At 43.1% G+C, this 23,932-nt stretch overlaps 1 protein-coding gene across 1 annotated transcript in view; it reads left to right on the top strand.

The window, feature by feature from the left end:
- Positions 1 to 23,932, top strand: part of INSRR (insulin receptor related receptor) — a 672,290-nt gene that overhangs the window by 430,426 nt on the left and 217,932 nt on the right. Inside the window, exons 6-9 of the mRNA XM_069604567.1 lie at positions 1,092 to 1,306; positions 3,144 to 3,270; positions 7,538 to 7,776; positions 18,678 to 18,845. Coding sequence (XP_069460668.1) covers positions 1,092 to 1,306; positions 3,144 to 3,270; positions 7,538 to 7,776; positions 18,678 to 18,845 — 749 coding nt within the window. The remainder of the gene's footprint in view (positions 1 to 1,091; positions 1,307 to 3,143; positions 3,271 to 7,537; positions 7,777 to 18,677; positions 18,846 to 23,932) is intronic.

Below are 23,932 nucleotides of genomic sequence, written 5' to 3'. Positions count from 1 at the left end.
CTCCCGACCTCGTGGGGGCAACTCTCCTTCGGGGGTGTTCCCTTCAGGTGGTGGGGACGGCGGGCCTTACCTAGTTCCCTCTTCCGGGGGTCTTCCGGGTATCGCCGTCTGTTGTCCGTCCTGGGTCGCCTCGGGCGTCCCCGTTTCCGCTTGCCTTGTGATGGCACCGCGGTTGCCCGGGGGGAGGTGGGAAGTTGTGTTGTTCCACGGAGGCTTGTAATCCCGTCTCCGTCCCGTCACGTCTAGTGGGTCTCTCCGCTGCGGGCCGCCATCTTGGATGTCGCAGGGGGAGAGATTTCGGACGGTTCGTTAACCGCTTTGCCTGTGCCGATTCTCTCCGGTTTTTTGATCAGGTGTTCCCGGAAGGATCTGTTATGGCTCGGTTGATTTTCAGCCCTGAAGCTTCATTATTTTCGCCGATATTTCTTGTGCTGCAGGATCATGGGCAGGAGCTTCACGGAAAGCCGCCTTCTCTACATGCGCGCTGGCCACGCCCCCTGCCTTTAACTTTAAAGCACTGAAAGTTAATTTAAGACTACCTCTTCAGTATTCCTCTTTTGAGAGGGCGTTCGGGCATGGACTAACTTGGTCGCTTCCCTTGTACTAACTCGCCACTCTTGAATTTTGGCACCACACTCATCATGGGAACTGACAGGAGTTCCAGTTCTGTTATTAAGTGTGTTTCTAATTCACTCCAGGCAGACTCGCCTGCACATGAACACAATTCTAAATGGTGTTGGATTTATCCTTCTAGCCTATGCAGCAGTCCCTGCTTTTTCTACCAGCAATCAGTAATGCCTTTTTAGTACGTTTATGCTTTGCTTGAGTTTGGGCTAGTGTGGGTTCATGTTTTGGCTGCATTTTGCAAATTTCAAGACCATATATTAGTATTGTGGATCGTCTTTCTGATTTGTTACTATATGTATACAAGGCTCCTGAGATTGTCATCTTGTAGTTTATGAAAATTATGTACATTTAATCTTTTACTCATCCTTAAAGCATATCCCCATCCAAGTTATCAGGTATTTATATAGTTCTGAAATATTCTCAAAATGCTTTGTATTCTTCAACACCATGGCTTTTGCTTTCAGAAACTATACTCTGTATGTTTTGGACAACCAGAATCTTCAGCAGCTCTGGGATCGCAATCACGAAAGCCTGTCAATTCCTGTGGGCAAAATGTATTTTGCCTTCAACCCCAAGCTGTGCTTATCTGAGATCGACCATGTGGAGGAGATCACCGGGACAAAAGGGAGGCAGAACAAGGCCGAGATCAACCCTCGCACCAATGGAGACCGAGCCTCCTGTAAGTAGTGATGTCACTTTTTTCTATTGCTTTTCCTGCTGTATCGCCCTGCGTCTAAGCTTAGTAACCTGTTTAACTGCCCACTACAAGGAACTCTGCTTCTGATTGCTTACGAGCCGAGTCCCCTCTGCTGGTGTTCAGACCTGTCGCAGGGCTGTATGTAGCTCTCAAGAGCAGAACTTGGTGCCACTCATTCTTACTGGATCATGTGGCTTGCTGGGGGCAATGTGTTCCATGCTAGTTCCAAACATGTTGGGTTTAGGATCATGGAACTGTACCTCATTTAAGGAAAAAGATACAGGCGACGACCACTGAACCAAGTGTTCATTTTTGGGCATTTATTTGACCATTTTGCCGAAGTAGGATGTAAAGTAAATGACTGTACAGCATCTTGTTGACAGCCCAACCATGTTCTACTAGGCCGTTTTAATAGCAAACTTTCTGAAAAATATTTTCTCTCAACAAGATGGATCGGTCTCGGGCAGTGATCTGAAATGGGTTTTACAAGGCAAATGTGTTTTATGAGGGATGTATATACTGGTAACCTAGAAGGGGATTGGATCCTCTCCTCTCCACTCCCCCCTAGGACCTGCACGTCAAAGGGTCAGGCTACGTCCCGTTCAGATCAGCCCTTTTCTTAAATCAATCTCCTTGCGACCACTCAGTTTATGGTGTGCTCTGTAGGTGAGCATAATTATCTCAATCTACAGCCTTTCTTTTGCTTTTGCAAGATCGGCAGTTGTCAGAATATGTAAGATTACTGTGTTGCAGTCTTGTGCAGTTTTTGTTGAGGTCATTATATCCCAAATAGTTTTCCTGTCCGTGAGATTGCAACCTTCATAAATGGCACTAAACAGAGGTGGCATGTACATCTTTCCACCTGGTTCATGGTTGTAGGCCCTTTTGGTACCCTGCTGTGACTGTTGATTGCTGCCTTTTTGTTTTCCCCCCATAGTGCAACGCACATTCGCCTCAACTTTGCATCTCCCTCTAGTGCTAAATGCTGCCCTTTAGTCTCTGGGGAAAATGTGAGATCTCTAAATTCCATGTCATGCTTATCAGGCCATCTGTATCCCTCAGTTCTGTCTTCTCACGAGGCATAAAGAACTATACCCAACACATTGCGCATCTAGTTCCTCTTACTCTCTGCATCTACCCAGTGGCTGTTTCAATGGTCTAATAAAAACACCTGGTGTCTCCAGCTGCCTCCTTCCATGCCATGCATGATGGCATACTCCCTCCTGCAGGAAGGACCCATGAACACAAGGAAAAGGTCTATGGTACCAAATATCTCCTTGCACCATCACCCTCATGAACTCGCACAAAGACAGCGAAAACACCAGGGTTCATTCTCTTTAAACACACTGCAAATATCCCACTGCTCCACTACCCTTCATTGCAGCACACCTGGAAGGAGATGGCTCCACGCCAGTGTGCAAGTCTGCTAATGGGCATGCATTTCTTAATTAAACCACTAGATTTGTTAGCCGCAGACAGGAGGGAATGGAACCAGCGACATTGGTGATGGGACATGCAGGCCAAGAGTTGAGTCCTTGCCAGCTGTCGCATTACTGCAGGGGAATCTCTAACCTTTGGCACTTGCCATCGCACTCCACTGTGAGGGATCATAGGAGTTAGTTCTAGAACAAAACATCTAGAGAGCCACACTTTACTGTTTGCCTGCACTAGTGCACAATTACTTTGTGGGATTTAGAGCAGTGAACAACAGTCTTCAAATCATCTGGCTACCTCCTGCACGTGAAGCATATACCAGTGTGTACATAGTTGACTTTACGCTTTTGATTGGACTACTTACTGATCTCCCTCTCCACCACAGGCAAATCTCAAACATTGCGCTTCATCTCCAACATCACTTATGCAGACCAGATCTTCTTAAAATGGGAACGCTATCAACCGCCAGACTACCGGGATCTCCTGAGCTCCATTGTCCACTACAAAGAATCGTGAGTATCGTGCTTTCCTCCCCGCGCCTCGTTCAGTATCCCTTTCTTTCCCCCTGCTTTCCAGCACTCATTGCCGCCTGAGAGGACTTTTCACTGGTCGGTGATATGTTTTTAAGATCTTTGGACCTTCCTCCTTTACTCCCAAAAAAAGAAAGTAAAGTTTCTACATAATGGCCAATGGTTCCATGTAACTCAGAGGTGATTTTGAGGGGCATGGGATTGGAACCTCTGCCTTATTGCGTTGCTAAGGTTTTATAATCTCCTCCCATTCTTCCATATCCCGCCACAGGACAAACATCTCTTGTCCACCCTGAAGGTACCAGAGTACTTCTGTCATTGGAAAGTGGTTACAGGTTATGCATTGTCTTTTGGTTAAAATTAATCTTTGATGTTGGGCTCTGGTTCTGAAGAACACGGGAGGTAAAGGGGTGAAATCTGGACACATTGGTAGATTGAGAAGCAAGGAAGTCGGTTCCTGCTTCCCCACTAGAAACAAGTGTCTCTGGATGGGACGTAACCGCGATGTGGGACTGGCGCTAGCATTTACTCTGACATTTGTGGGGTGTAGGAAATGACCTATTCTGCTTGTGTGTGCGCCAGTACTTGTCTGTTCATTTTGCATTGGAAGATTAACCCTTCTTTAAGTATATACTTCTTGTACTGTACTAGATAGCTTTCATTTTTTGGATGACTCATGCCCTTCAGTAGTATTGGCTGGACAGTCCATATTTTAATCAAAGGTCATTATGGTCACTCCCATGTCTAGCCCTTACTAGCAGGAATGTCAAGATAGGTGGGGAACATAAATTATCATGCTGAAGGGATCTGAATTTAAAGAGAGAGCTGTGTAAATGCAGCACTGAACCACACTGGTGTGGGACATGAGGGCTAGAGAGGAGACAAAAAAGCCACACTTGTGCCCTGGCCACAGGAGACCAAAAAGTGACTTTTCATTTTTAATATAATAAACAAATTACGACTGTTTGAACCTATTTGCTATGTCAGTCAAGCTCCTTGCTACACCGTAACCACCTGATATCACGTTGTGTGCCTCATGCAGTGGACATGTGTGATATGGGCATGTGGAAGCATGTTGTAGAGGAGGAGCCAGAAGTCCGGCCGCTAAATTGTCTATATGTTGGGAACCGGAAATTATGACAAGCATGACACCTGTAATGATGCCTATAACACGAGCATCCTTTGAAGCCGTATCTATTGAGAAGACCTTTCTTTATGTACCCACAAAGAGCTGACAGTATTTTGGGAAAGATCCCTGAAGAGCACATGAAGATGGATTAAAGAAGAGATTGGTGACATCACGTGAAGAAAGTGACACACCTCCGAAGAGATGACAAGAGAAAAGATGTATAGACCATGTGGAATCTGATGACAAAGAACCGAGTAAACGTTCACATGTGAAATAAAGATCACACGTGAAAAGAATCACAGAAGAAAATGACAATCATTTTGTACAGATTCAATAACGCAAGTAGACTAATCATAAGGCTGGTTATACGTAGTGAATAGATTGCGGGGATGCACCAAGCAATATATATGCACAGGAATCTGGAAGTTCTACATCGTATTTGAGCAAACTGGACCTCGAGAATAGAAGGGCTGGAAAAGTGTGGAGCAGCAAGATAAACTCAACTGAGAATAGGAGCATCAAGAGGCCTGCTTGGCCAAATGTCAAGGGGTGAAGCAGCCAAGAAACTAGTCAATTATAATGGAATGATACAATGTACGAGAAGACGAGAATCTGAGCTCCTGTTAAGGTGCGGCAAAAGGATATTGGGTGACATGTTCGATTAGTTTAATGCCATTAAATACGGCAAGGAAGCTCAAACGTGGTCCCCAGTCACATGGTCAGATAGACTCTTGGACAGGCTACACCGAGACCAGAAGATAAAGCCATACCCACACTCCCTTTCATTCCCAGGAGTAGTGCTGTTTTACAAGGCCGAGTACAAAGACTATTCTCATGGCAGACAGCTTGAATGATGATAGATGATGGGCTATTTGGGTGGGGAGGTTATGGTCAAGCCCGACCCACTGGCACCTGGGGTACCAACATGCATGCATGCTTAATGAGTGGAATATTCCAGAATGGTACATGCGTGCCAACCAATTATAAAGGGCCATGTACCAAAGAACCCTATAGTTTAGAGACCCAATAAAATGTTGTGTATTTTATGATGCTCACAATGACTTGCACTAGGGGTGGGCAGAGTTGTCCCCCTGACAGTAGGGATCCAATCCCAACACCAACCCTCATAGAAAATATACCTAGATGTTTCAGTGTTTCAGTTACCCAACCACAACCCTAAATAGTTTCATAGTTTGCCATGAAGACATCACTGATGATGAATATTTACTATATAAGCATGTTTTTTTTAATAAAATACGAACAAGACCGTACTGCTGGATGTTGGACGATGTCCGCTGTACTCCCTGTTTTAGGTAATTGATATTAAAACAGACAAAAGTATTTTGCCAACTTCCAGACTAGGTTCAATTATTGATGTTTGATTATTTTCTTCATCCCCATCCACTGTGTCGCATGTTGCCTCTTCTTAAAGGATCTAAAATGGTTCACTGTGGTGAGACACTAGTCCCCTATTACTCTTTAGCCTACAATGGACGGTGAGGACACCAGATTATCATGATAAAGGTTTCAATGTGTAGGAATGTCCTCAGTAAGTTGCTATTTCTTTCTTTGTTTGGGGCTTTCATGCCGCTTTCCCCCTGCCCGAGGCAACCTATCCTCTGGATATTAACCTAATGTACATTAATGCAACACATGCACGCTATGTGGCATCAGACCTGAGCTATTTGTGCATGCTAGTCCGCTCAGAAATGGACAAGCAACAAGTAAATATGGAGCTGGTTTCCATTTTAGACTGTGGAGGGCAAATCTACCTACAAATTGGTTGAGTGACCAGAAGGGAGGGAAACGAGAGAACAGTTAGTGGTGGCTTGAATGACAAGAAGACCATGTTCAAAAGATGTGGAGATTTTTTTTCTTAACCATAAAACAAGTATCCCTTTTCTATGCTGCTTACCGAATATATGTGATAACCTGTGAGTGATGCTGAAAGTACCATTATTTTCCCCATCGTGTTATGGAGGTTGTAGCAAGCAAGGTGCAGATTGTATAAATTGGCGAGGAGTTGGGAGGTGCCCCACTAGACATCCAAGGACAGTTGAGACCAGATGTGAGGGAGACCTGAAAGAGAGTACCAATTAAGTTGTGTGCTCATGCCTTCATCCTGTTGGAGAATGTTCTGATCAACTTTGTCTCCAATACCCATACATTGCAATCCTGGAGCAGAAATCCCTCACACGCATGAAACCAACCATGGTGCTGTTACATGTTACCAAAGGAACAGAACCTGAGCTACTGCGTCTCAATTTGAGGCATGCAGATTATTGTGATGGCAGATTGGCTGTAGAGCCACTTCATCTCTGGCTCCTATTTCAATGTATTTGTTGTTGGAGAGCTGTATGACTGCCCAGTACTTTTAGGGTGGGCAAAACACTGGTAGATGGTGGTAAATGCTAGTGCTCAGGTTGTGCATGACACCAATGGAGAATGGGGCACTGCCATACTTGGAGATGGGGAAACGCACTAAGTGGGACCAGTTGGTGTTTCACTTTGAAACCATGTGCTGGTCTAAGATCAATGGGCTGGGATGGTCCTTTGGCCGATCAAAACATTTCAGTGGCTGGCAGATGTCCATGGAATGGGGGTTCACAGATGACACAGCCTGCTCTCACCAATTCCCATGAACTTCTACATGCATTTTCAGTAGACAGTCATTCAGAATACTGTGACAAAATTACCCAAAGCCTTCTAAAACTGGTGTAACATCTGGGTCAGAGCACGCTACATGTGGACATTCTCATCTTGTGGCGTTCACTTCCACCTGACCAGTCCTATTTGTATGTAAACCTTCCTTCTAGCCATATTCTGGCTCGTCTTTGGTCTTATGAAATGGAGAGCTCGTAACCCATCCCGTATACCAATAGGTTAGTTCTCTTTTCATTCTCCGGATCTCAAAATTGATGCTGCCCTACTACAGTGAATTATTGAAGATCTTCTGAGTGAAATGTGACTGTTATTTGAGATTATCTGAGAAATGGACAACTGTACCAGCCTTCCATTGACCTTGATGGTGGCTGGTAAACATGGTGGTATGGCCGAGAGCCTGATTTGGCATGGCTATTTTTTTGACCTGCCTTTTAATGCACACCTTGTTTCTGACAGGCCTTTTCAGAATGTGACGGAGTACATCGGGCAAGATGCCTGCGGTGCCAACAACTGGAATGTGGTGGATTTGGATCTCCCGCTGAACAATGACCAGGATCCATTTGTCACTCTGATGAACCTCAAGCCTTGGACTCAGTATGCCATTTTTGTTCGTGCCGTCACCCTAACCACTGAAGAGGAAGGACGGAACTTCGGAGCACAGAGTGACATTGTTTATATCCGCACAAAGGCAGCTGGTGAGTCTGGGCTTTAACAACATGGCGTGTTTTCTTTCGAGAAATTCTGAAAGGTTTTCTAGTTGGGTTAGAATCGACATGAAGCAATGGGTCCGGACTAACGATTGTCTGTGGGACTAAATCTTGAGTACACATTTTAAATTGTCTGTGGGTTGTTTTACAATTTATTGAGCATCTCGTTTTACTGGCGATGAAGCACACTACACCCATGCTGCATTACCACAGGTTCACTTTGTGTTCGAGTCTTATTTAGCAAATGAAGGTGGTGACCAGGCAAAATGCAAATTTTGGTCAGGAGTTTGGGACCATTGACGAGGATTTTTGTCTTTGTGCCATTTTTTATTTGGGGTTGGTCTGGCTCATCCAGGCATCTGCTGTCTTTCATGCTTAGATGCAGCGGCCGATATTTTGGCCTTACCGGTCAGATGTAAATGCCTTTTCTTTATCAACTTTGTAGGCGTGGAGTTGTTGGTGATTGCAGTAAAGGTTAGTTAGAGTTGTGATCTATGCGCGCGTCCTTGTTGTGTACCATATGATGATATACTTGGAGGTGGCCTGATGTGGTCGGGTCATCCTCCCAAGCACCCGGTCTGCAGCACCTGTGCAGAGGGTGCCTGGGAAGGAGTGACGGTAGGGTCTCTGTGGCAGTGTTGCAACAGGGGTTTGTGTGTGTGTGCTGCAATCTATTTTGGGTGTTCTACCATCTGATGTGTATGCTGCCATCCTTGTGGGTTGTGTATTTGGGTCTGTGTATTGTATGGAAATGTTTCATGTCGTAGATTCTTGTAATTTTGTGTTGACGTGTCAATTTCTTTTTGCTCCAATCCTTTGTTTTGTGTGTTGTCATCCTTGGGAGTTTTATGGTGTTTGTGTTGCCTTTCATTGGTTTTGTTTGTGCTGACATCTGTTGCTGGAATGTGTGTGCCGACATCCACCATCTTGCGTGTTTCCTTACTGCCATTGTGGTGTGAGTGTTTGGATGGGTTTCATTTTGCTATGAAAGAGTGAGATCAACACATAGAAATAGTCTTGCTTTTGTTCCTATGCCTTTAAATCATTTTGTTGCCATATCCTTGGCACACAAAGCCTACATTAGCCTCTCCATTTTGTATGTTAAAACCCTAGGATCCTCTTCAGCGTGGGGGTTATGAGTTGAGACTAAACCATAAGGTACCCAATCGGCGAGCTGACGCGCACGGACAGGAGACTAGAATTTTGAGGTGGGATTAAAGCAGTGAACTTTGCAGTGAAAGACTTGAATAAAGAAAAACAGACATGTATGTAATGCATGTTTTCAAAAAAAACATATGCCCAGATTTGAAAAAGGCATGCGATGTGCCGAAATAAGTGTTATCATAAGGGCTCTCCTACAGCAGTTGAGATATATGATTAAAAGAATAATTTCAATATTGGATTAATATCTGTGGCGCAAAACTTGTGTGAGAGTTAAAAAGACTACGATCTGAGCGTGATCTGTAGGTCGCAGGTTCGAATCCCGGCAAGGCCAACTCAGCCTTTCATACTTCCGAGGTCGATAAATGAGTAGCAATTTCGGTTGGGTGATATTGTATGTAAATATGTGCTCTGTAAAGAGCTTTGGATAAAGGTGCTATATAAATAACACATCATTATCTCTGCATACATCGGAGGTGGGGAATTGGTCCTCCGTTTTTTTTCACACACACGCGACACGCAATAGACTTGAAATAGAAAGTGAATTGGTTGCAGGGCATGAGACGTTGATATCTACAAAACCCGTGGGATTGGACCATAAGGTATGTAGTCTTGCGTCTCAAATCTAGTAAAGTCTCTGGGGGGAAAATGAACAATAGTGAAAAAACTTCTCCAGAAGCTTCATTCTGGTGCGAGCTTACCATTGAAAGGATACCAAATAGAAAACACAATAGAATGGGAACTGCAGGTATTGTATCCAAAAACCAAAGTCTCCACAGTGAATGGTATTTGTGCTGCAACAAAAATATATTTATTTCTGGGGTCCTCTCCTGTTTGTATCTGTCACTTAGTCTGGGGAAATGTAAGGGTTCCATGCATTCATTTCATGATTCGTGGGGGTCTTGTCAATTGTTTCCTCTGCTTCCTGTTCTGGTTTTTCTTCTATTGTTATGGTTTCTTTGCATCTCAAGAGATCCTTCCAGTGGGGATTTAGTACCTACTTATGCCTGAATCTTGAGGAATAGGCAGCACACGGGAAGGAGACGTTCCACAAGGCCAGTCCCAGAGTTTTCAACAATGACTGTCACTTAGGATGTACTACTGGCTTGATGGGGTAAAGTCCCTATCATCCTGGTCTGAGGCACCTGTCTGTTGCTCACCACCCCACCGTCTTCTACCTTCTTGCTGAACTTTTACTACTGTTCTAGTATTTCTCCTGAAGCATCCTTTCCATATAATCGTACCTCCTTCAATCTAGCCTGCTTGATGTATGGAATGCCTGGCGTTCCCCCATCTCCTTCCATACTTATTGTCTCCTCCTCCCTGAGCAGGTACATGCCTCTGCAGGAAATCCCACCCCCTACCTCCTACATGTTGGGAGCCTGAGATTGTGCCATGCTTAACACCAGCAGTTGTGATCATACCATGGTGAGTATTCGAAAGAAGATACCCACTGAGAAAACCCTATCAAATGTATCCCAGAAGAGATGATAATCTGAGGGAGGAACTCCCTGAAGGATTATGAGAGACCAAAAGGAGGAGCTGGCGACGTCCCGTAAGACTAGCGTGACACCCTGAGGATACTGACTGATGAGAATGCATGGATCTTACAGAAACTGATGACGAAGTTCAGAATCGAGTAAACTTTCGTATGCAAAAAGAAGATTGCATGTGTGCGAAGCTATGCAGACAATGCAAGCCGTTTAATAACTGTACAGATGCTTTAACGCGAGTAGATTAAGTAATCTTAGAAGCTGGCTATATGTAGTGAAAAGAGTGCAGGCGAAGCCGCCATTGTATAGAAACTGGACATCGGTTTGGTGTCATGAATTTAGTAAGCCAGGACCCAAGGAAGAAATGGCGAGAACTGTGTTGCAGTAAGAATAAACTGAGATTGTGGAAACAAATGGCGAGGCTCTCTGGCCTGTTGTCAAAGCTGAGGCAGCCAAGGCCAGTTATCTATTCTTGAAGGCAGTGAACGTGAGAAGCTGAATCATCCATTGTTAAGGTGCAGAGAACGAACAACATGTGTGCCATGTTTTAGTCATTTAAGACATTTAAATACTGCAAAATGGCCCAAATCGTGGTCTTCTGTCACCTGAGCCAAGGATGGAAATAGAGTTCATTGTGGATTCCTAGAACGATAGTGCGTGGTCGCACTCCCATATATTCCCAGAGACCAGAATACTTTGCAAGGCAAATTTCAAAGACAATCTTCATGGCAGAAGGCATGGGAGATGAGAGATGTTGGGCTAATTGGGTGGGGAGGTAAAATGAAGTCCACCTCCTGGCACCTGGGTCTGAGTTTACGTGCTGCTAAGTTAACCAAATGTTCCAGACATGGCAAGAGCGTGCCAACCAACTATAGAGGGCCATATAATGGAGGGCCTTATCGTTTGAAGACCAATGATATACCGTGTACTTAATAGTGTTGAAGATTGCATGTTTTAGAGGTAGGCATAAGCTGCCAGTAGATAACCAATCACAATCCCAGCCTGTATAGAAAGTATACTTAGATGTTCCCCTTGAACGTATCACAATCCCTCGTAGGTTTTTCTTATTTGTCACGTAGTGTGATGTCACGTCTGATGTATTTTTTTCATAAAAGGATGTTTTTATGAGATGCATTGAGAGCTTGTGTGAAAGTCCGTTTTTGTCCCTTGTAACTCCCTGTTTTTGATAATTGTTAATAAAACAGCAATCTTCGCTATCTTCCTGAGTTGGTTTGATTATTTGGTGTCAGTGTTATTCTGCATTCCCATCCATTGGATGCATGATACCCAAAGGGCCCTACGCAAATATCTAAAGCCACAGGACGGTGCACGTTTTTTTTAAACGTTTGTCCTTAGAAAATGTCCCGAGATTATGCATATCTCTGTTATTTATAAATTAACTAACCAGTTCCTGAAGTTCGTGGTCTGAAATTCTGCTTCAATTATGCATCCTTCTTGGCCCACCGTATGTGCAGGCTCTGAAAGCATCTTCCTGTTCCCTACTCCCTTTTTAATTTGTAGATCCACAACCTTACAAGAGCACACAGAAGGGTTCTGCAACCACAGGTTGTTGCGACCTTTATTGCATGTAAAGAGAATCACAGTCGAGGGAAGAACTCCTTGAATTGCGGACGGAAACTCATAACGGGATTCATTGGAACTGCTTGCTGCAAAATAAAAAAAAGTGTTGGTTCCTTCTCCTTGCATAAGAGAAAACAGTCCTCCGGCTTCTACATTCAAATGTACCTTTGGGGATTCAGTGAACCAGTCAACAGCTGTAAAATCTCTATTGGCTGCATTCAATGGAAATTGTGCCTTTGGCCCACAACAGAGGACAGCTACCAAACCTGGCTTTTGCAGTTATTATAAAGTGCGACCTTCTAAATCCCAAATTCTCTGACCTTTGGAGGTGGGAGCTCTCATCGATTCCTTCTTTGACTGCTGCTGCAACCCAAATGGGAAGGCTACTTCTATAAACCGATTCCTTTTGAGGTGGATTCCTTTTTATAATACATGTGATTTCCTGTAGCCAGTGGTTGTAATCCTTTTATTGTTTCAAGTTACAAGTGACAGACTGCAGTAACCCTTCCCAGCTCCCTGCTCATACTCTTCTTTCTCTGCATTCCTCTCACCCACAACCTTCTCTGCTATGAATCCTGTGTCAACATTCCATGTGAACATTGCCTGCTTCGAAAGGAAACCTGTTTTAACACATCTCCTTCACTTTATCATACTGTGAAACATAAAGGATGTGTAATAACAAAAACAGAATGACCTATGCATCTAATCCGTAACTAACTTGAGTTTTTGTTGATATTGACGGTTATACAAAGCATTTTTTTATTTTAAATGTTCTACTTTGTTCCAAACTTCACCACCTTCCACTCTCACATTACCATAATCTCTACTTATTTTTTTGTTATATATTTTTTTATAGTTCATTACAAACCTTTAAAATGTTTACAATTCATCACTTACTTTAAGATTCACTTTCAAGAGTAACATTACAATTTGTATATAATTATTAAATATATACTTTCAATCTAATTTCATCAATCATAACTTTAGATAATTTCAGCTTATTTGATGTTCTAACATTTTAATTTCTATTTTTTCCAAAATAAATGTTAAAGTGAAGACTAATTTCTCATCAGATCCCTCTGAAAGCACAATCCACCAGTCATCATCATTCATGGACGGTCTTTTTAGCATTTCGGGACCTAGATGGAGAGTCCTTTCGTCTTGTAATTTATTGCAGTATAGCACTAGATGTTTTAGTGTCTGTTTCTCAGTTTTACAAAATCGACACTCTAATTCAGGGTCTTTTTCCTTTTTCCTTATGTTCATAACTGCCTTAGTTGGAAGCGGGTTCATTTGAAACTTCAGAAACGTCTGCCTTTTTTTAAAGCATGGATATTTTTATAAGTATTTAGGAAGAACGTTCATGGCTCGTGCTTCAGGTGCGACTTGGTACTTTCTACTTTGTTCCAAACTTCACCACCTTCCACTCTCACAACATTACCATAGTCTCTACTTACTATTTTGTCAAGTGAATATTTGGACTTGCACGTTCTCCCTTTCCTCTGTAATTTTATTCATCCCCTTTCTCCTGGCATCAACATCTTACTTGTGCACCTAAACTTGCGATAATAAATTACTTGGGTCATTTCTCCACTACTCCTGATCTTATCTCGAACATTCTCAACATGGCGCCTTGTCATCCTTGATCTTCCTAACCACCCACGTGTCATCAAAGTATTGGGTTTATTACCTCTTAAAACTTTAAACAGGGAAACACCTGTGATTATATGTGGAGTGATCCTATATTGGAAAACTCTCTGCATCAAAGCTCTGCCAATTCTCATTCCTACTGACTGGTATTCTAATTCCGTCAATGATTGCTCTATTGAACCTCTCTACACATCCATGCTTTGGAGATATTATGTGTATCCCCACCCAACCACATCTCAAACTCTCGTGGGACAAATTGAGGACAATTGTCTTCCAACAAGCTAGATGGAAACCCCCCACTCTCCAAAACACACTTCCCAGGAACTTTATTATTCTTTTTGAAGTGACATCTCTCACCACTTCCACTTCTGGCCTTTTGGATAGTAAATCACTCACCACTATGACATGGGTATCTTGCGCTCCTGCCAAATAAAATGAACCCAACACATCAATGGCTATCGTTTCCCATGGCACTCCAGGCACATTCATTACCCCAGTGGGGTGATAACTCTGGTTTACAACATTTTATCACTACCTCTGCATTCTGCACATTCCTTAATTTGTCTTTCAATTAATTCATCCATATCTGGCCACCAGAAATCCATCCTAATTACTGCCCTGGTCTTGGCAATTCCCATGTGTCCATGTCCCAAACTGCTACTTCTCTGATTCCATCTGGAACAGTCTCTGGCCCCTACACACATACCCAGTCTGTACACTCAGCTATTTCTTCAACCTTTTCTTCTTGGGTTAATTGTTGTACTTTACCATCTCATCCTCTGCCTCCTTCCAAAATTCCTCTTTAATACTGTCCTCTACTATAAAAAATGTCTAACATTATCTGCTTTAAATTCTCCTGCATCTTCTCTCTTCAACTGGATTCCTAGATGGTTCATCAGCTACAGCATTGTCCCTACCTGACACAGGTTCGACAACTAAGTCCATTCCTTGTAATCTTGTTACCCACTTGCCAATCCTTCTCGACACTCCATCCAATCCTGTGTCATTGAAAATTGGCACCCATGCCTTGTGATCAATTCTTACCACAAACGGTTGACCATAAAGATAAACTTTGAATATTATTGTGGACCAGACAACCACAAGTGCCTCTTTCTATATTATTATTATTATTTATTGATTTATTAAGCGCCTTACGCCAAAGTGCTGTACAATTGAACAACATAATACATAAACAATATAACAGCTGAAGCAAATACATTATATGATGGACTATTGTGGTTCCACATCCTTAAGTGTTATGGATGCAAATGCCACTGTTAAATGTATTCCCCTTCTCTTGCGTCAAAACAGCACCAATGCCAAGTCACTAGCATCAGTGTACACTATGGTCTTTAGCTCTATGTAATCTTTCAATATGGGTGCTTTCATTATTTCCTCTTTCACTTCTCTGAACTCCAAATCACATTCACTAGACCAAACAAACTGTACTCCTTTTCTGGTGAGTTTTCTCAGTTTGTTGGTCTTGCTAGACGGGTCTTTGCCAAATTTGGCATAATAGTTTATTGAACCCAGAAAAGAGAAAACCTCTAGTTTGTTCCTGGGTGTTATAATTTCAGATATCTCTTTGATCACACTGCTTTGGGGCTTACCACCATTTTTAGATGAGTTGTTCCTATGGCCAACTTGTGATTTACTAAATGGTGCTTTTCTAATGTCAATGTGAGATCGGACTCCCACCCCCCACCTCCTAATCTTAATACTACTTGCAGTCTATTATTCTCCACCTCATTTCACCAAATAATGTCATCCTGTAATACTTTACTCATTTGACTCCTCCCAATGCCTTGTGCATTACTTTCTGAAAAACACTTCAGCTGAGATTAGTCCAAAAGGAATGTTTACGCAGCTACCAATGTATTCTGAAGGTGATGTCAGATGACTGGATGTAGCCTGATTTCATGATAGACTGGTCTTGGATCTAAAAGCAACATGTTTTGCCCCTGACAGTTCAGCAATAAGCTCAGCAATTTTAGGGAGGGGAAACTAGTCTCAACTACAGTGTGATTGACCTCCCTCGGATCTATGCATATCCTTACTGCTCTATACCTTTCCGTAGCACTACTATGGGACTAACCCACTTGGACACATCAGTGGTATTAATCTCCCCTTCCTTCAGAATGCGTTCCAACTAATTTTCTACTTCCTTGTTCAGAGCTAAAGGAACTTTTCGCAATTTAGAGACTTTGGGAGCTGCTCCTTTTTAAAATGTAATCTTAATCTGTATAAAATCTTTCAGGCAGCCTAGTTTTTCCTCAAGCACACATGGTACCCCCGTCTGTACTTCAATGTCTGCCAAATGCAGCGCTGTATCAGCTCCTCCACTTCCAGTATGTACTTGCTGCGCCACTTTGTGATCAAGTTTGATTCCCAAGGCTGTGTTGCACCCTTAAAATAGTAGATTGCCACTAACACTCGTTATGAATATCTGCCCATAATGCATTTGCCTTAAAATTCTATTTTGGTCTTCATTCTTCCTACTATTTCACTGGGATTCTTCCCATAAGCATTGGCTTGAACAGTGGCTTATTGTAAAACACTAAATTCTAATTTAGATTCCCACATCTCTTTTCCTTTAAGTGTATTCTATGCACCGCTATCAATTATCAGTGTGTCTACTTCATTCACTGTCTCTACTTCATTCGCTTTGATTACTGATCTGGGTTTCTTCACATGGGTTCCTATGACAGCATTGACTAGATTCACAACATCCAATCCTTCATACGATCCATCATCCATAATTTTCATTCACACTGCACTTCAAGATCTGCAATGTTCTCCTTCCATTCTCGTCACCATTATAATAAAGGCATTTTCTTGTTGCCTGAGGTTTGTAATCCTTCCATTGTTTCAAGCTACAATGGACAGACTGCAGTAACCCTTTCCATCTCGTTCTCTCTGCTCAACCTCTTCTTGCTCTCTAACGTCCTCTCTGATGAACCAGAAGGAGTCAGATTAAGCAGTGCCATGGTTAAAGGATGTTTATTCAGAATTTAAAAAAAACGCCTATCTAGCCCGATCGCTATGAGGGAAGTTCTCTTCCTAACCAACTAAAAGTAAGGGCGCTCATCCAAATCCAAAAAGAAAATAGTCCTTAGTCCAAATCTTAGTAATTAAATTGGTCTACCACTTAGGGTAAATGTAACACAAAGGAGTCCAGAACAGAGGCCTCCGTCGTTGGCTTCTGCCTGGCCCAGCACTTGGTTCCCTTTTGTCAGGATGAATACTTAATTGTTTGTCACGTTCTGCAGTTCTTTCCGCAAAGGTCCATCAGTTTTGCAGTACAGCCCTCAGCCTCTCTGCAGGTTCTGTATGTGTCTTTACACAGATTCCATATGGTTCCCCTTTTCTGAGGAAAGGGTAGTATTCCTTAATAGACTTATACAATTTCTTACGTGATGCTTGACAGTTTCCTTGTCTTATTAAACACTGAAACCTTCCAGGTTCTTTCTCCCCCTTGTGCTGTTCACTATATTTAGTTGTTCCAAGACTCCCCAAAGTCCTCTGGCCTTCTTATTGGCTTGCTTTGACAGGGGCCCGAGTAGGACGTCTACCTGTTTGGGTCTTCTGGGCTCCCGAAACCCTTGTGACTTCACCAGTCTTGGATATACATCTTTAATTTCTCAGAGCTCTCCAAATCCCTCTAACCCTCTGCTGGGCTTACTTTAGCTATGCCTCAGTAGCTCATCTGCCCGCTCTGGTTTTCTGTGCTCTCGTAACCGTTGTGGCTTCTCAAGCCCCTGGTATCACAGTTCGCATCTCTAAATGGCCTTTCCTCTTCGGGAGCGTTTGCTTCCCTTCTGCTAGGTTCTTCAACTAACGCACTTCTCGAGTGGAGATCAGGGATCCGGCTTCTCCATTGCAGTCTGATCTCGGCACCAGTGAGCGGGCCCACCACAGCTTCCGTGTGTTCACGCCACCAGATGAGATGGTTGCTTCACTGTCTCTCCTGACCTTGGTTTCTTGGTCAGTCATGACGCCAGCCTTCTGGTGTGCGGCTAGCGATTTGCTCACTTTCCACACCACTGCTGGCTCCAGGGTCTAGTGTGGCTCTGCCCCTCCCAGACGTCTTCCAATCGGGCTTGCCTCTGTGTAGGATTCACTTTCTGGTTCAAAGATCTTTGTGGTTTTACGTACGTCATCTGAAACAAAAAGTCTTTCGTCTGACTGTGGACTTCAGGCAAGATCCAGCATTACCTGAAGCCAAAGCGATTGTCACTGTTTGGTGGATTCGTAACAGAAGTAAATCTTTCCAATCTCAATGTAAGCAGGCAATGTACTCTGGACCGGGAATTCCATACTGGAATGGGAGTCCATGTCCCCAAGAGGGGTGTCACTCCCAAAATCGTCCCACTTGACCAGCCCCTAGGCAGGGGTCTTGCTGAATGGGATCACTTCCTAATACTCAAGGATGTAGCTCGCCTCTGGCAGCCTGGGGGAAGGGACTAATAGTCCAGATACTTCACACCTTTCACCCTCCACTTTCTCACTCTGCTAAGAATCGTGTGCATCAACATTCCAACTGAACAGTGTCTGCTTTGAAAGAATAGATGTTTATAACAGTTTCCACCATCCCCTAGCAGCTTGGAGCATGTCATTGGACAGCCTCAGCTTGAACCTTTCAGAAGGGTGCAAATGTGAGCCAAAGTATTTGAGGTAGGCTCACTTAAAATGTTCTGCAAAATGCATTCCTGCTAAGGGGCAGAAATACCCTTACTCTTAACAAAGTTGTGACTCTCCAGAGGGGACAGTTTTTTTTTTCCTTTGCTGCAGTCCAGGCAGTTGAAGAAGGTGATAGTGTTTTTGAGTGTATATTGCACTCCCTGTTTAAAAAACCGATTAAATGAAGAATATGCATGTTAGGTTTTGCTTAAAACAAAAATAGACTGACTAGAGACTAGAGGTGGATTAGGTTGCAGATGGGTGCTTTATGAATCTACTCACCGCAGCATTTGAGATTTGGTATCTTCTTGTTTCATGTGCCAGCCCCTACAGTGCCACAGGATGTGATCTTCATGTCAAACTCGTCTTCACATCTCATCGTCCGGTGGAAGCCACCCACGCAGCGCAATGGGAACATCACTTATTACCTGGTCCTTTGGCAGCAACTGGTGGAAGACTCTGAGCTGTACGTCAATGATTACTGCACCAAAGGTGAGCCATGTTGCCCTTTATAATATCTCACACTTATGTATGTTACTCTGCTTTTATACTGTGCCAAATTACCACAGAAGTAGTTTAAAAGCACCTGATCCTTGCCCGTGGTGTTTTGTGCCCCATCCAGATGCTCGTGGAATAGTGGGCAAAACTGAGAAAAGCAAGAGGGGAGCGTGGCAAGAAGAGGATATTTGGGAAATTGGGCAAAGGGAAGTGCTTTGTGTAAAGACTGGTGTGTGTCACTCCATCTCACGTGGATTGTCTTCTGGGGAAAGTTGGAGAATACATCTCCGTTGAGATAGCACTTGTGCCAATGTTTTGGCCTTGGAGTGAGTTTTTTTCTTACTCATATTCTTGCTCCATTTGTGTTTCATCCAATGATGTCCAAAACAGTTGATAGTTCCGATCTGGTGTTGCCTTGAGGATAACCGTGAGTTTTGTTCAACTTTCAGATACATTTGAGGAGAATTAAATGTGATGATTCAGAATTTCAGCTTTGATTCCCCAGTTGAGATTTGTCATGATGCCTCATCCCTGTCACCACCACTGATCTAACCTATTAAATTAATTTATTTTTATATAATGCGCTTACTGAGTTAGGTTTATAAGCGTGGTTCCGGGATTCAAACCTATGTTGCTCTGCGTGGTCTTGCTGCCAAGACCAGCACGTTGCCCCTGTGCTATCCTTCGTTCATGTGCTATCCTCCATTCACTGGTACGAATTGGACTAATTGTCGGGCCTTGTCAAGAATACCTTGGTAATAGTGCTAGCCTCACTGGTTGAGGCCACAAATCGGTCCACTTTGATGCAAGTGGTCCTGGCTCCCTTTCGCAAGGCCCATGGATCAGCTCCTCCATAGAAAGTCTGGCTTGGTCATTGATGATCTTGTCCACTATACTCAGTATATCCTGTATGTCGAAGCTTTTGAAGGAGGTATTTTTTTTATCCAATTGAGGCAATGCTTGGAAAAGGGCACCCTCTTCAAAGCCTTTGCATCACACTTTGAGCAGGTCTGGGTGTCAAATGATTTACTATTGACCTGCATTTTGTTATGGTTCTCCTGATGAGCAGGACTCAGGAGGGGATCCCGGGTGCTAATGGCTTTCCTGTAACTAGTCTATAATGATTCTGCCCTGTCCCCACTGTTATTCAGTGATTGCAAAGCCGCTCTGTGATCTCATCCAGAGGCATAGCCTGCAGTGTCAGTGTGTTGATAGGTGGCAGATCTGTCACTTTACAAGTCAGCCCACAGACTGCGCCTGAATCCCTGACCAGCTGTTGGGCCCACGTTACCACAGGATGGAGGCTTATTTATTGAAGTTGAATCCAGTGAAGCAGGAAATAAAGATTGAGGGTTCAGAAAGGTGACTATTTGGATTAGGGGCACAGCAAACTACCATTCTTTAAGGGCATCTAACCTAGCCTGGTGACGAGGTGCATAAACAGTTCAGTTTAATCAAAGCCATAACATGGAGCCTAAGGGGCTGCAGAGACTAAGGTTTGGTAGCTCAATCCCTGGATGATACAGGGTTTGCCACTTATATCGTCATGGCCTGGCTTCATTGGACCATAGTGGTGTCCTGATACGGTGCAAAATGCGCTTTATGTAATACTGCCCATGTGGACAACATGAAAACGGCTGCTTGTGGAGATCACTGATGCTAGAATGCAAAGGTGTATTGCCCTCCTGCTTGATCTTCGCAGACTTCTGATTGTCTTCTGTGAAGAGTCCAGATTGGCCATTATGTCCTATGGAGCTTTGCAGGCAATGGGAGAAATGTATCTGCAGTCCATGCAGTGGATCAGTGAGTGACTGCACATGGCATTAGGACTTTAGAGGGTGTCCCTCGATGTGCCTTGCTTTATCCAAAGCAGGTCGTGCCTTCTCTGCTCCTGTTCCAGTGGATTGGAATGACCTACATCAAAATGAAAATCTAGATTGGCCCTGTTCTAGACTTGACGGAAGACCATTTTCCTGCACTGCCTTCCCTGCATTATAGTTCTTAGTTTGTGTTTCATAGATTTTTTTTTCTGTACTTTTTGTCGTTGGTGGCAAGCGCCTTAAGTGGAGGGGTTTCAAAAACTTGAACCAAAAAATCAGAAATTTGAATTGAATGACTGACCACTGTCATATGCAGTGTTCAAGCAAGCGGGAAATTATTCTGGGGCCGGTGACTAGCCTTTCTCTGAAAATAAGGTTCCTGGAAACTGATATACCACATTTTCCATTGCATGGAAGTCCACTGAAATGCATGTTTACAGAACAGTTATGGAATTTCATGGACGCCAAGTTCACTTTTCAGGAGGCCTCTCCTATTCTAATATGCACTTCTGCATGGTTGGCTTTTCATACGTTTGTCCATGATATTTAGCATGGTTTTTCCCAGATGTTACGGCAGGAATTTTATTGGTCCACATCAAAGACTTGGTTTGTAGATGGTTGCTTGGGACCAGTCAGTCTTGTGCTACTCCCCGATAGCCTGAAGACACCTTTTGGATTATGTGGCTTGCGTACAGTTTGCATCTTTTATGTGTAAAGGTGCATTCTGTGAAGAAGGTATGGATGTTCGATGACATCTGAACTCTGACCTGATATAAACGGGCAGAAATAATATTCTTCAAACTCCTCAAAAAAACTCCTTGATGTAGACTATGCGTCCCAGTGATCACCCATGAGCAGAGCAAGAACCTTGCTGCATTAGATGGACTCGGAGATGCTTCTTCTCAACTGGTTTCTAGACACCATGTTTAGCATGAAAGCAGGAACGGGTGCTCCACATTAGCATTCTGATACATTCCTCAAGTTTTCTGACAATTGTTACTGCCACTATCTCATTCTATGAGCAAACCTGTACCAGTAAACTGTCTAATGGAACACGTATTCAGTTCTCTGGAAGGGACATGGCTTGTGAATCAAGTAACCACAAATGAAGGATTGTCTTCTTGAATGGTGGAATTGATGGGTTTTCCCCCAGTCTATTGGTGCATATGATGTTAATGTATCAGTTGACTCAAAGCCCAAAGAGAGTCCATCCATCTACAGACCCGCAGCAAGCTTCAACACATTTGCATTCTAAACTGTCATCAGTTTAGAATGCAAGTTCCCCAATCAAGTTCCCCAACCAAACATACGCCAGTGCACATTTACGCCTACTCTATGGCCAAGTAAAAAAAAACGTGCAATCTATGATAATAATTCATCAATGGACACTGTGTAGATTTTGTAAAATGATAGAACACCAAGAAATCCTAAAGCACTTCGTGACAGAATTCTCTGCTCTTGTACCACTAAGACACCAGGTTTTTTTCAAACACCTCAAAGACTTTAGATTGTTAACTAAAGATAAAATGTGGGTCCACATTTGTAATGCAACCAATACTTCTCTTAACATAGCAACAGTTACATTTCTGGTAAGCCTAAACTTGCTTAAAGAGCAGGTGTTTACTTAACTCATTGACATGTTGCAGAGGAGCCACCAATGAGCATCAGCTTAGTTTGCAATACTCTTTTGCGTTCGTTAAATCGGCTATAACCTTTTGGCGACCATCAAATTTGCGCATTCAACAAACAAATAGTGCATTCTACATTCAAATCTTTGAATATCTAATCTAGCCTCTTGTGATAACACGGTGTTTAACGCAATAGGAATTTACTAGTAATTGTTCATTTAAAAAATAAAAGATTTATGACGATGATTTTATTACTCTAGATTCTATGAACATTACCTTTTTTATCTGATTTTACATTTCCTTATGGTTGTCCTAACTTTTAACCGAACAATGTATGAGAAATGTGTTTAATTGTTCTTATACACTCTAATTTCGATTAATCTCCCTGTTTCATCGTCATTTTATGCCCTCATGTATGTCCATCTAGAAGAAATAATCATTTGATGGAGAAAATGATCTTCCAAGTTAGTTATGAAAGATCAACCATTATGTTTTAACTCGCTAATTCATGTATTCATAGACTGCTTGACTCCTTCTATTGTTTTGTGCAATTTGTTTTTATCAGTGTATTAAAGCAAATTTATTGTTCTTATTCGACTTTTTTACCAATGTGATGAAGTAAATTCATTGAAAAAGTTGAAATGTTTCAACTAAAACAATTTTCAATAAAAAAAATACAATAAAGAATCTTGCTGTTGGCCTCCTCGTCTGGTGCACCACTATACTGCCTCACCAGGTCACGTACTGTAGGAGACGGAGGAATCTGTATTGGTTTTGCTTGTTTCCACACCCTCTCCTTCTTTCACCGGCCCCTTCTCCGGTCCCCCTCACCACATGTAAACCAAAAGAGCAGTTCTTAGGTTCAAGCTCCATAGGTCAGACTACAGTGCTCTAAGTGGTAATGATAACCATGTTTGGGGTGATTTGGACTATACAAGAGAACTTAGTTCTGTTTTTGCCCATCTTAGCTTGGATGCTGGACGTACTGCTTAAATCATAACTGAGTTGAGGCCACTGACATAAGAGTAACCATGGAGATGATGGACATGCCGTTTTAGGCTTTATTTAAAGTCCTCTAGTGATGTGGGCAATCTGATACAGTGGGTGTAGGATTTTCAGTGTAAGAAACCAAGGATTGAGATGTGACTGAGAGGTAGTCAAGGAGCTGTGGGGTGGGTGGGGAGGTGCAGAGGGGTGAAGGAGAAATTAAACCATACAATGCCCATTGATTGATATTTATAATTTATTTCTATTGCGCTCGTACACACTTGTTTCAGAGCGTGACAAGGTAAGGTAAGGGAGGGGAACAGGGGAGAACAAAACAACAATCTTACTCGGCCCAGTGACATTGAGAATGCGCAAGTGCATAGGGGAGGTAGAGGGGAAAAGTGCATGGAAGAGGGGAGAAGTGGAAAGTGTGGAGCAAAGGAGAAACAGATAAATAATAAAGGCAACAAACAGTGGTAGTGCAGCCAGCAAGTGGCAAGTGCTGGGTTTAAGCCAGCAGACAGTGTAGGTCTGATAAGTGCGGGAAGAAAAAGCAGGGGGCTGTATGGGTACAGATACAGGCCCCAGTGCAAGTGGTGGCCCGTAGGCAGTGCGGGAGGGTGGCAGGGTGAGCAGGTACCTGGGC

This window comes from Ambystoma mexicanum, chromosome 1p, assembly GCF_040938575.1.
Source record: "Ambystoma mexicanum isolate Mex_15411 chromosome 1p, UKY_AmexF1_1, whole genome shotgun sequence".
NCBI lineage: Eukaryota > Metazoa > Chordata > Amphibia > Caudata > Ambystomatidae > Ambystoma > Ambystoma mexicanum.
The sequence above is the reverse complement of the archived record's forward strand: the minus strand, read 5'-3'. Positions and strand labels throughout refer to the sequence as shown.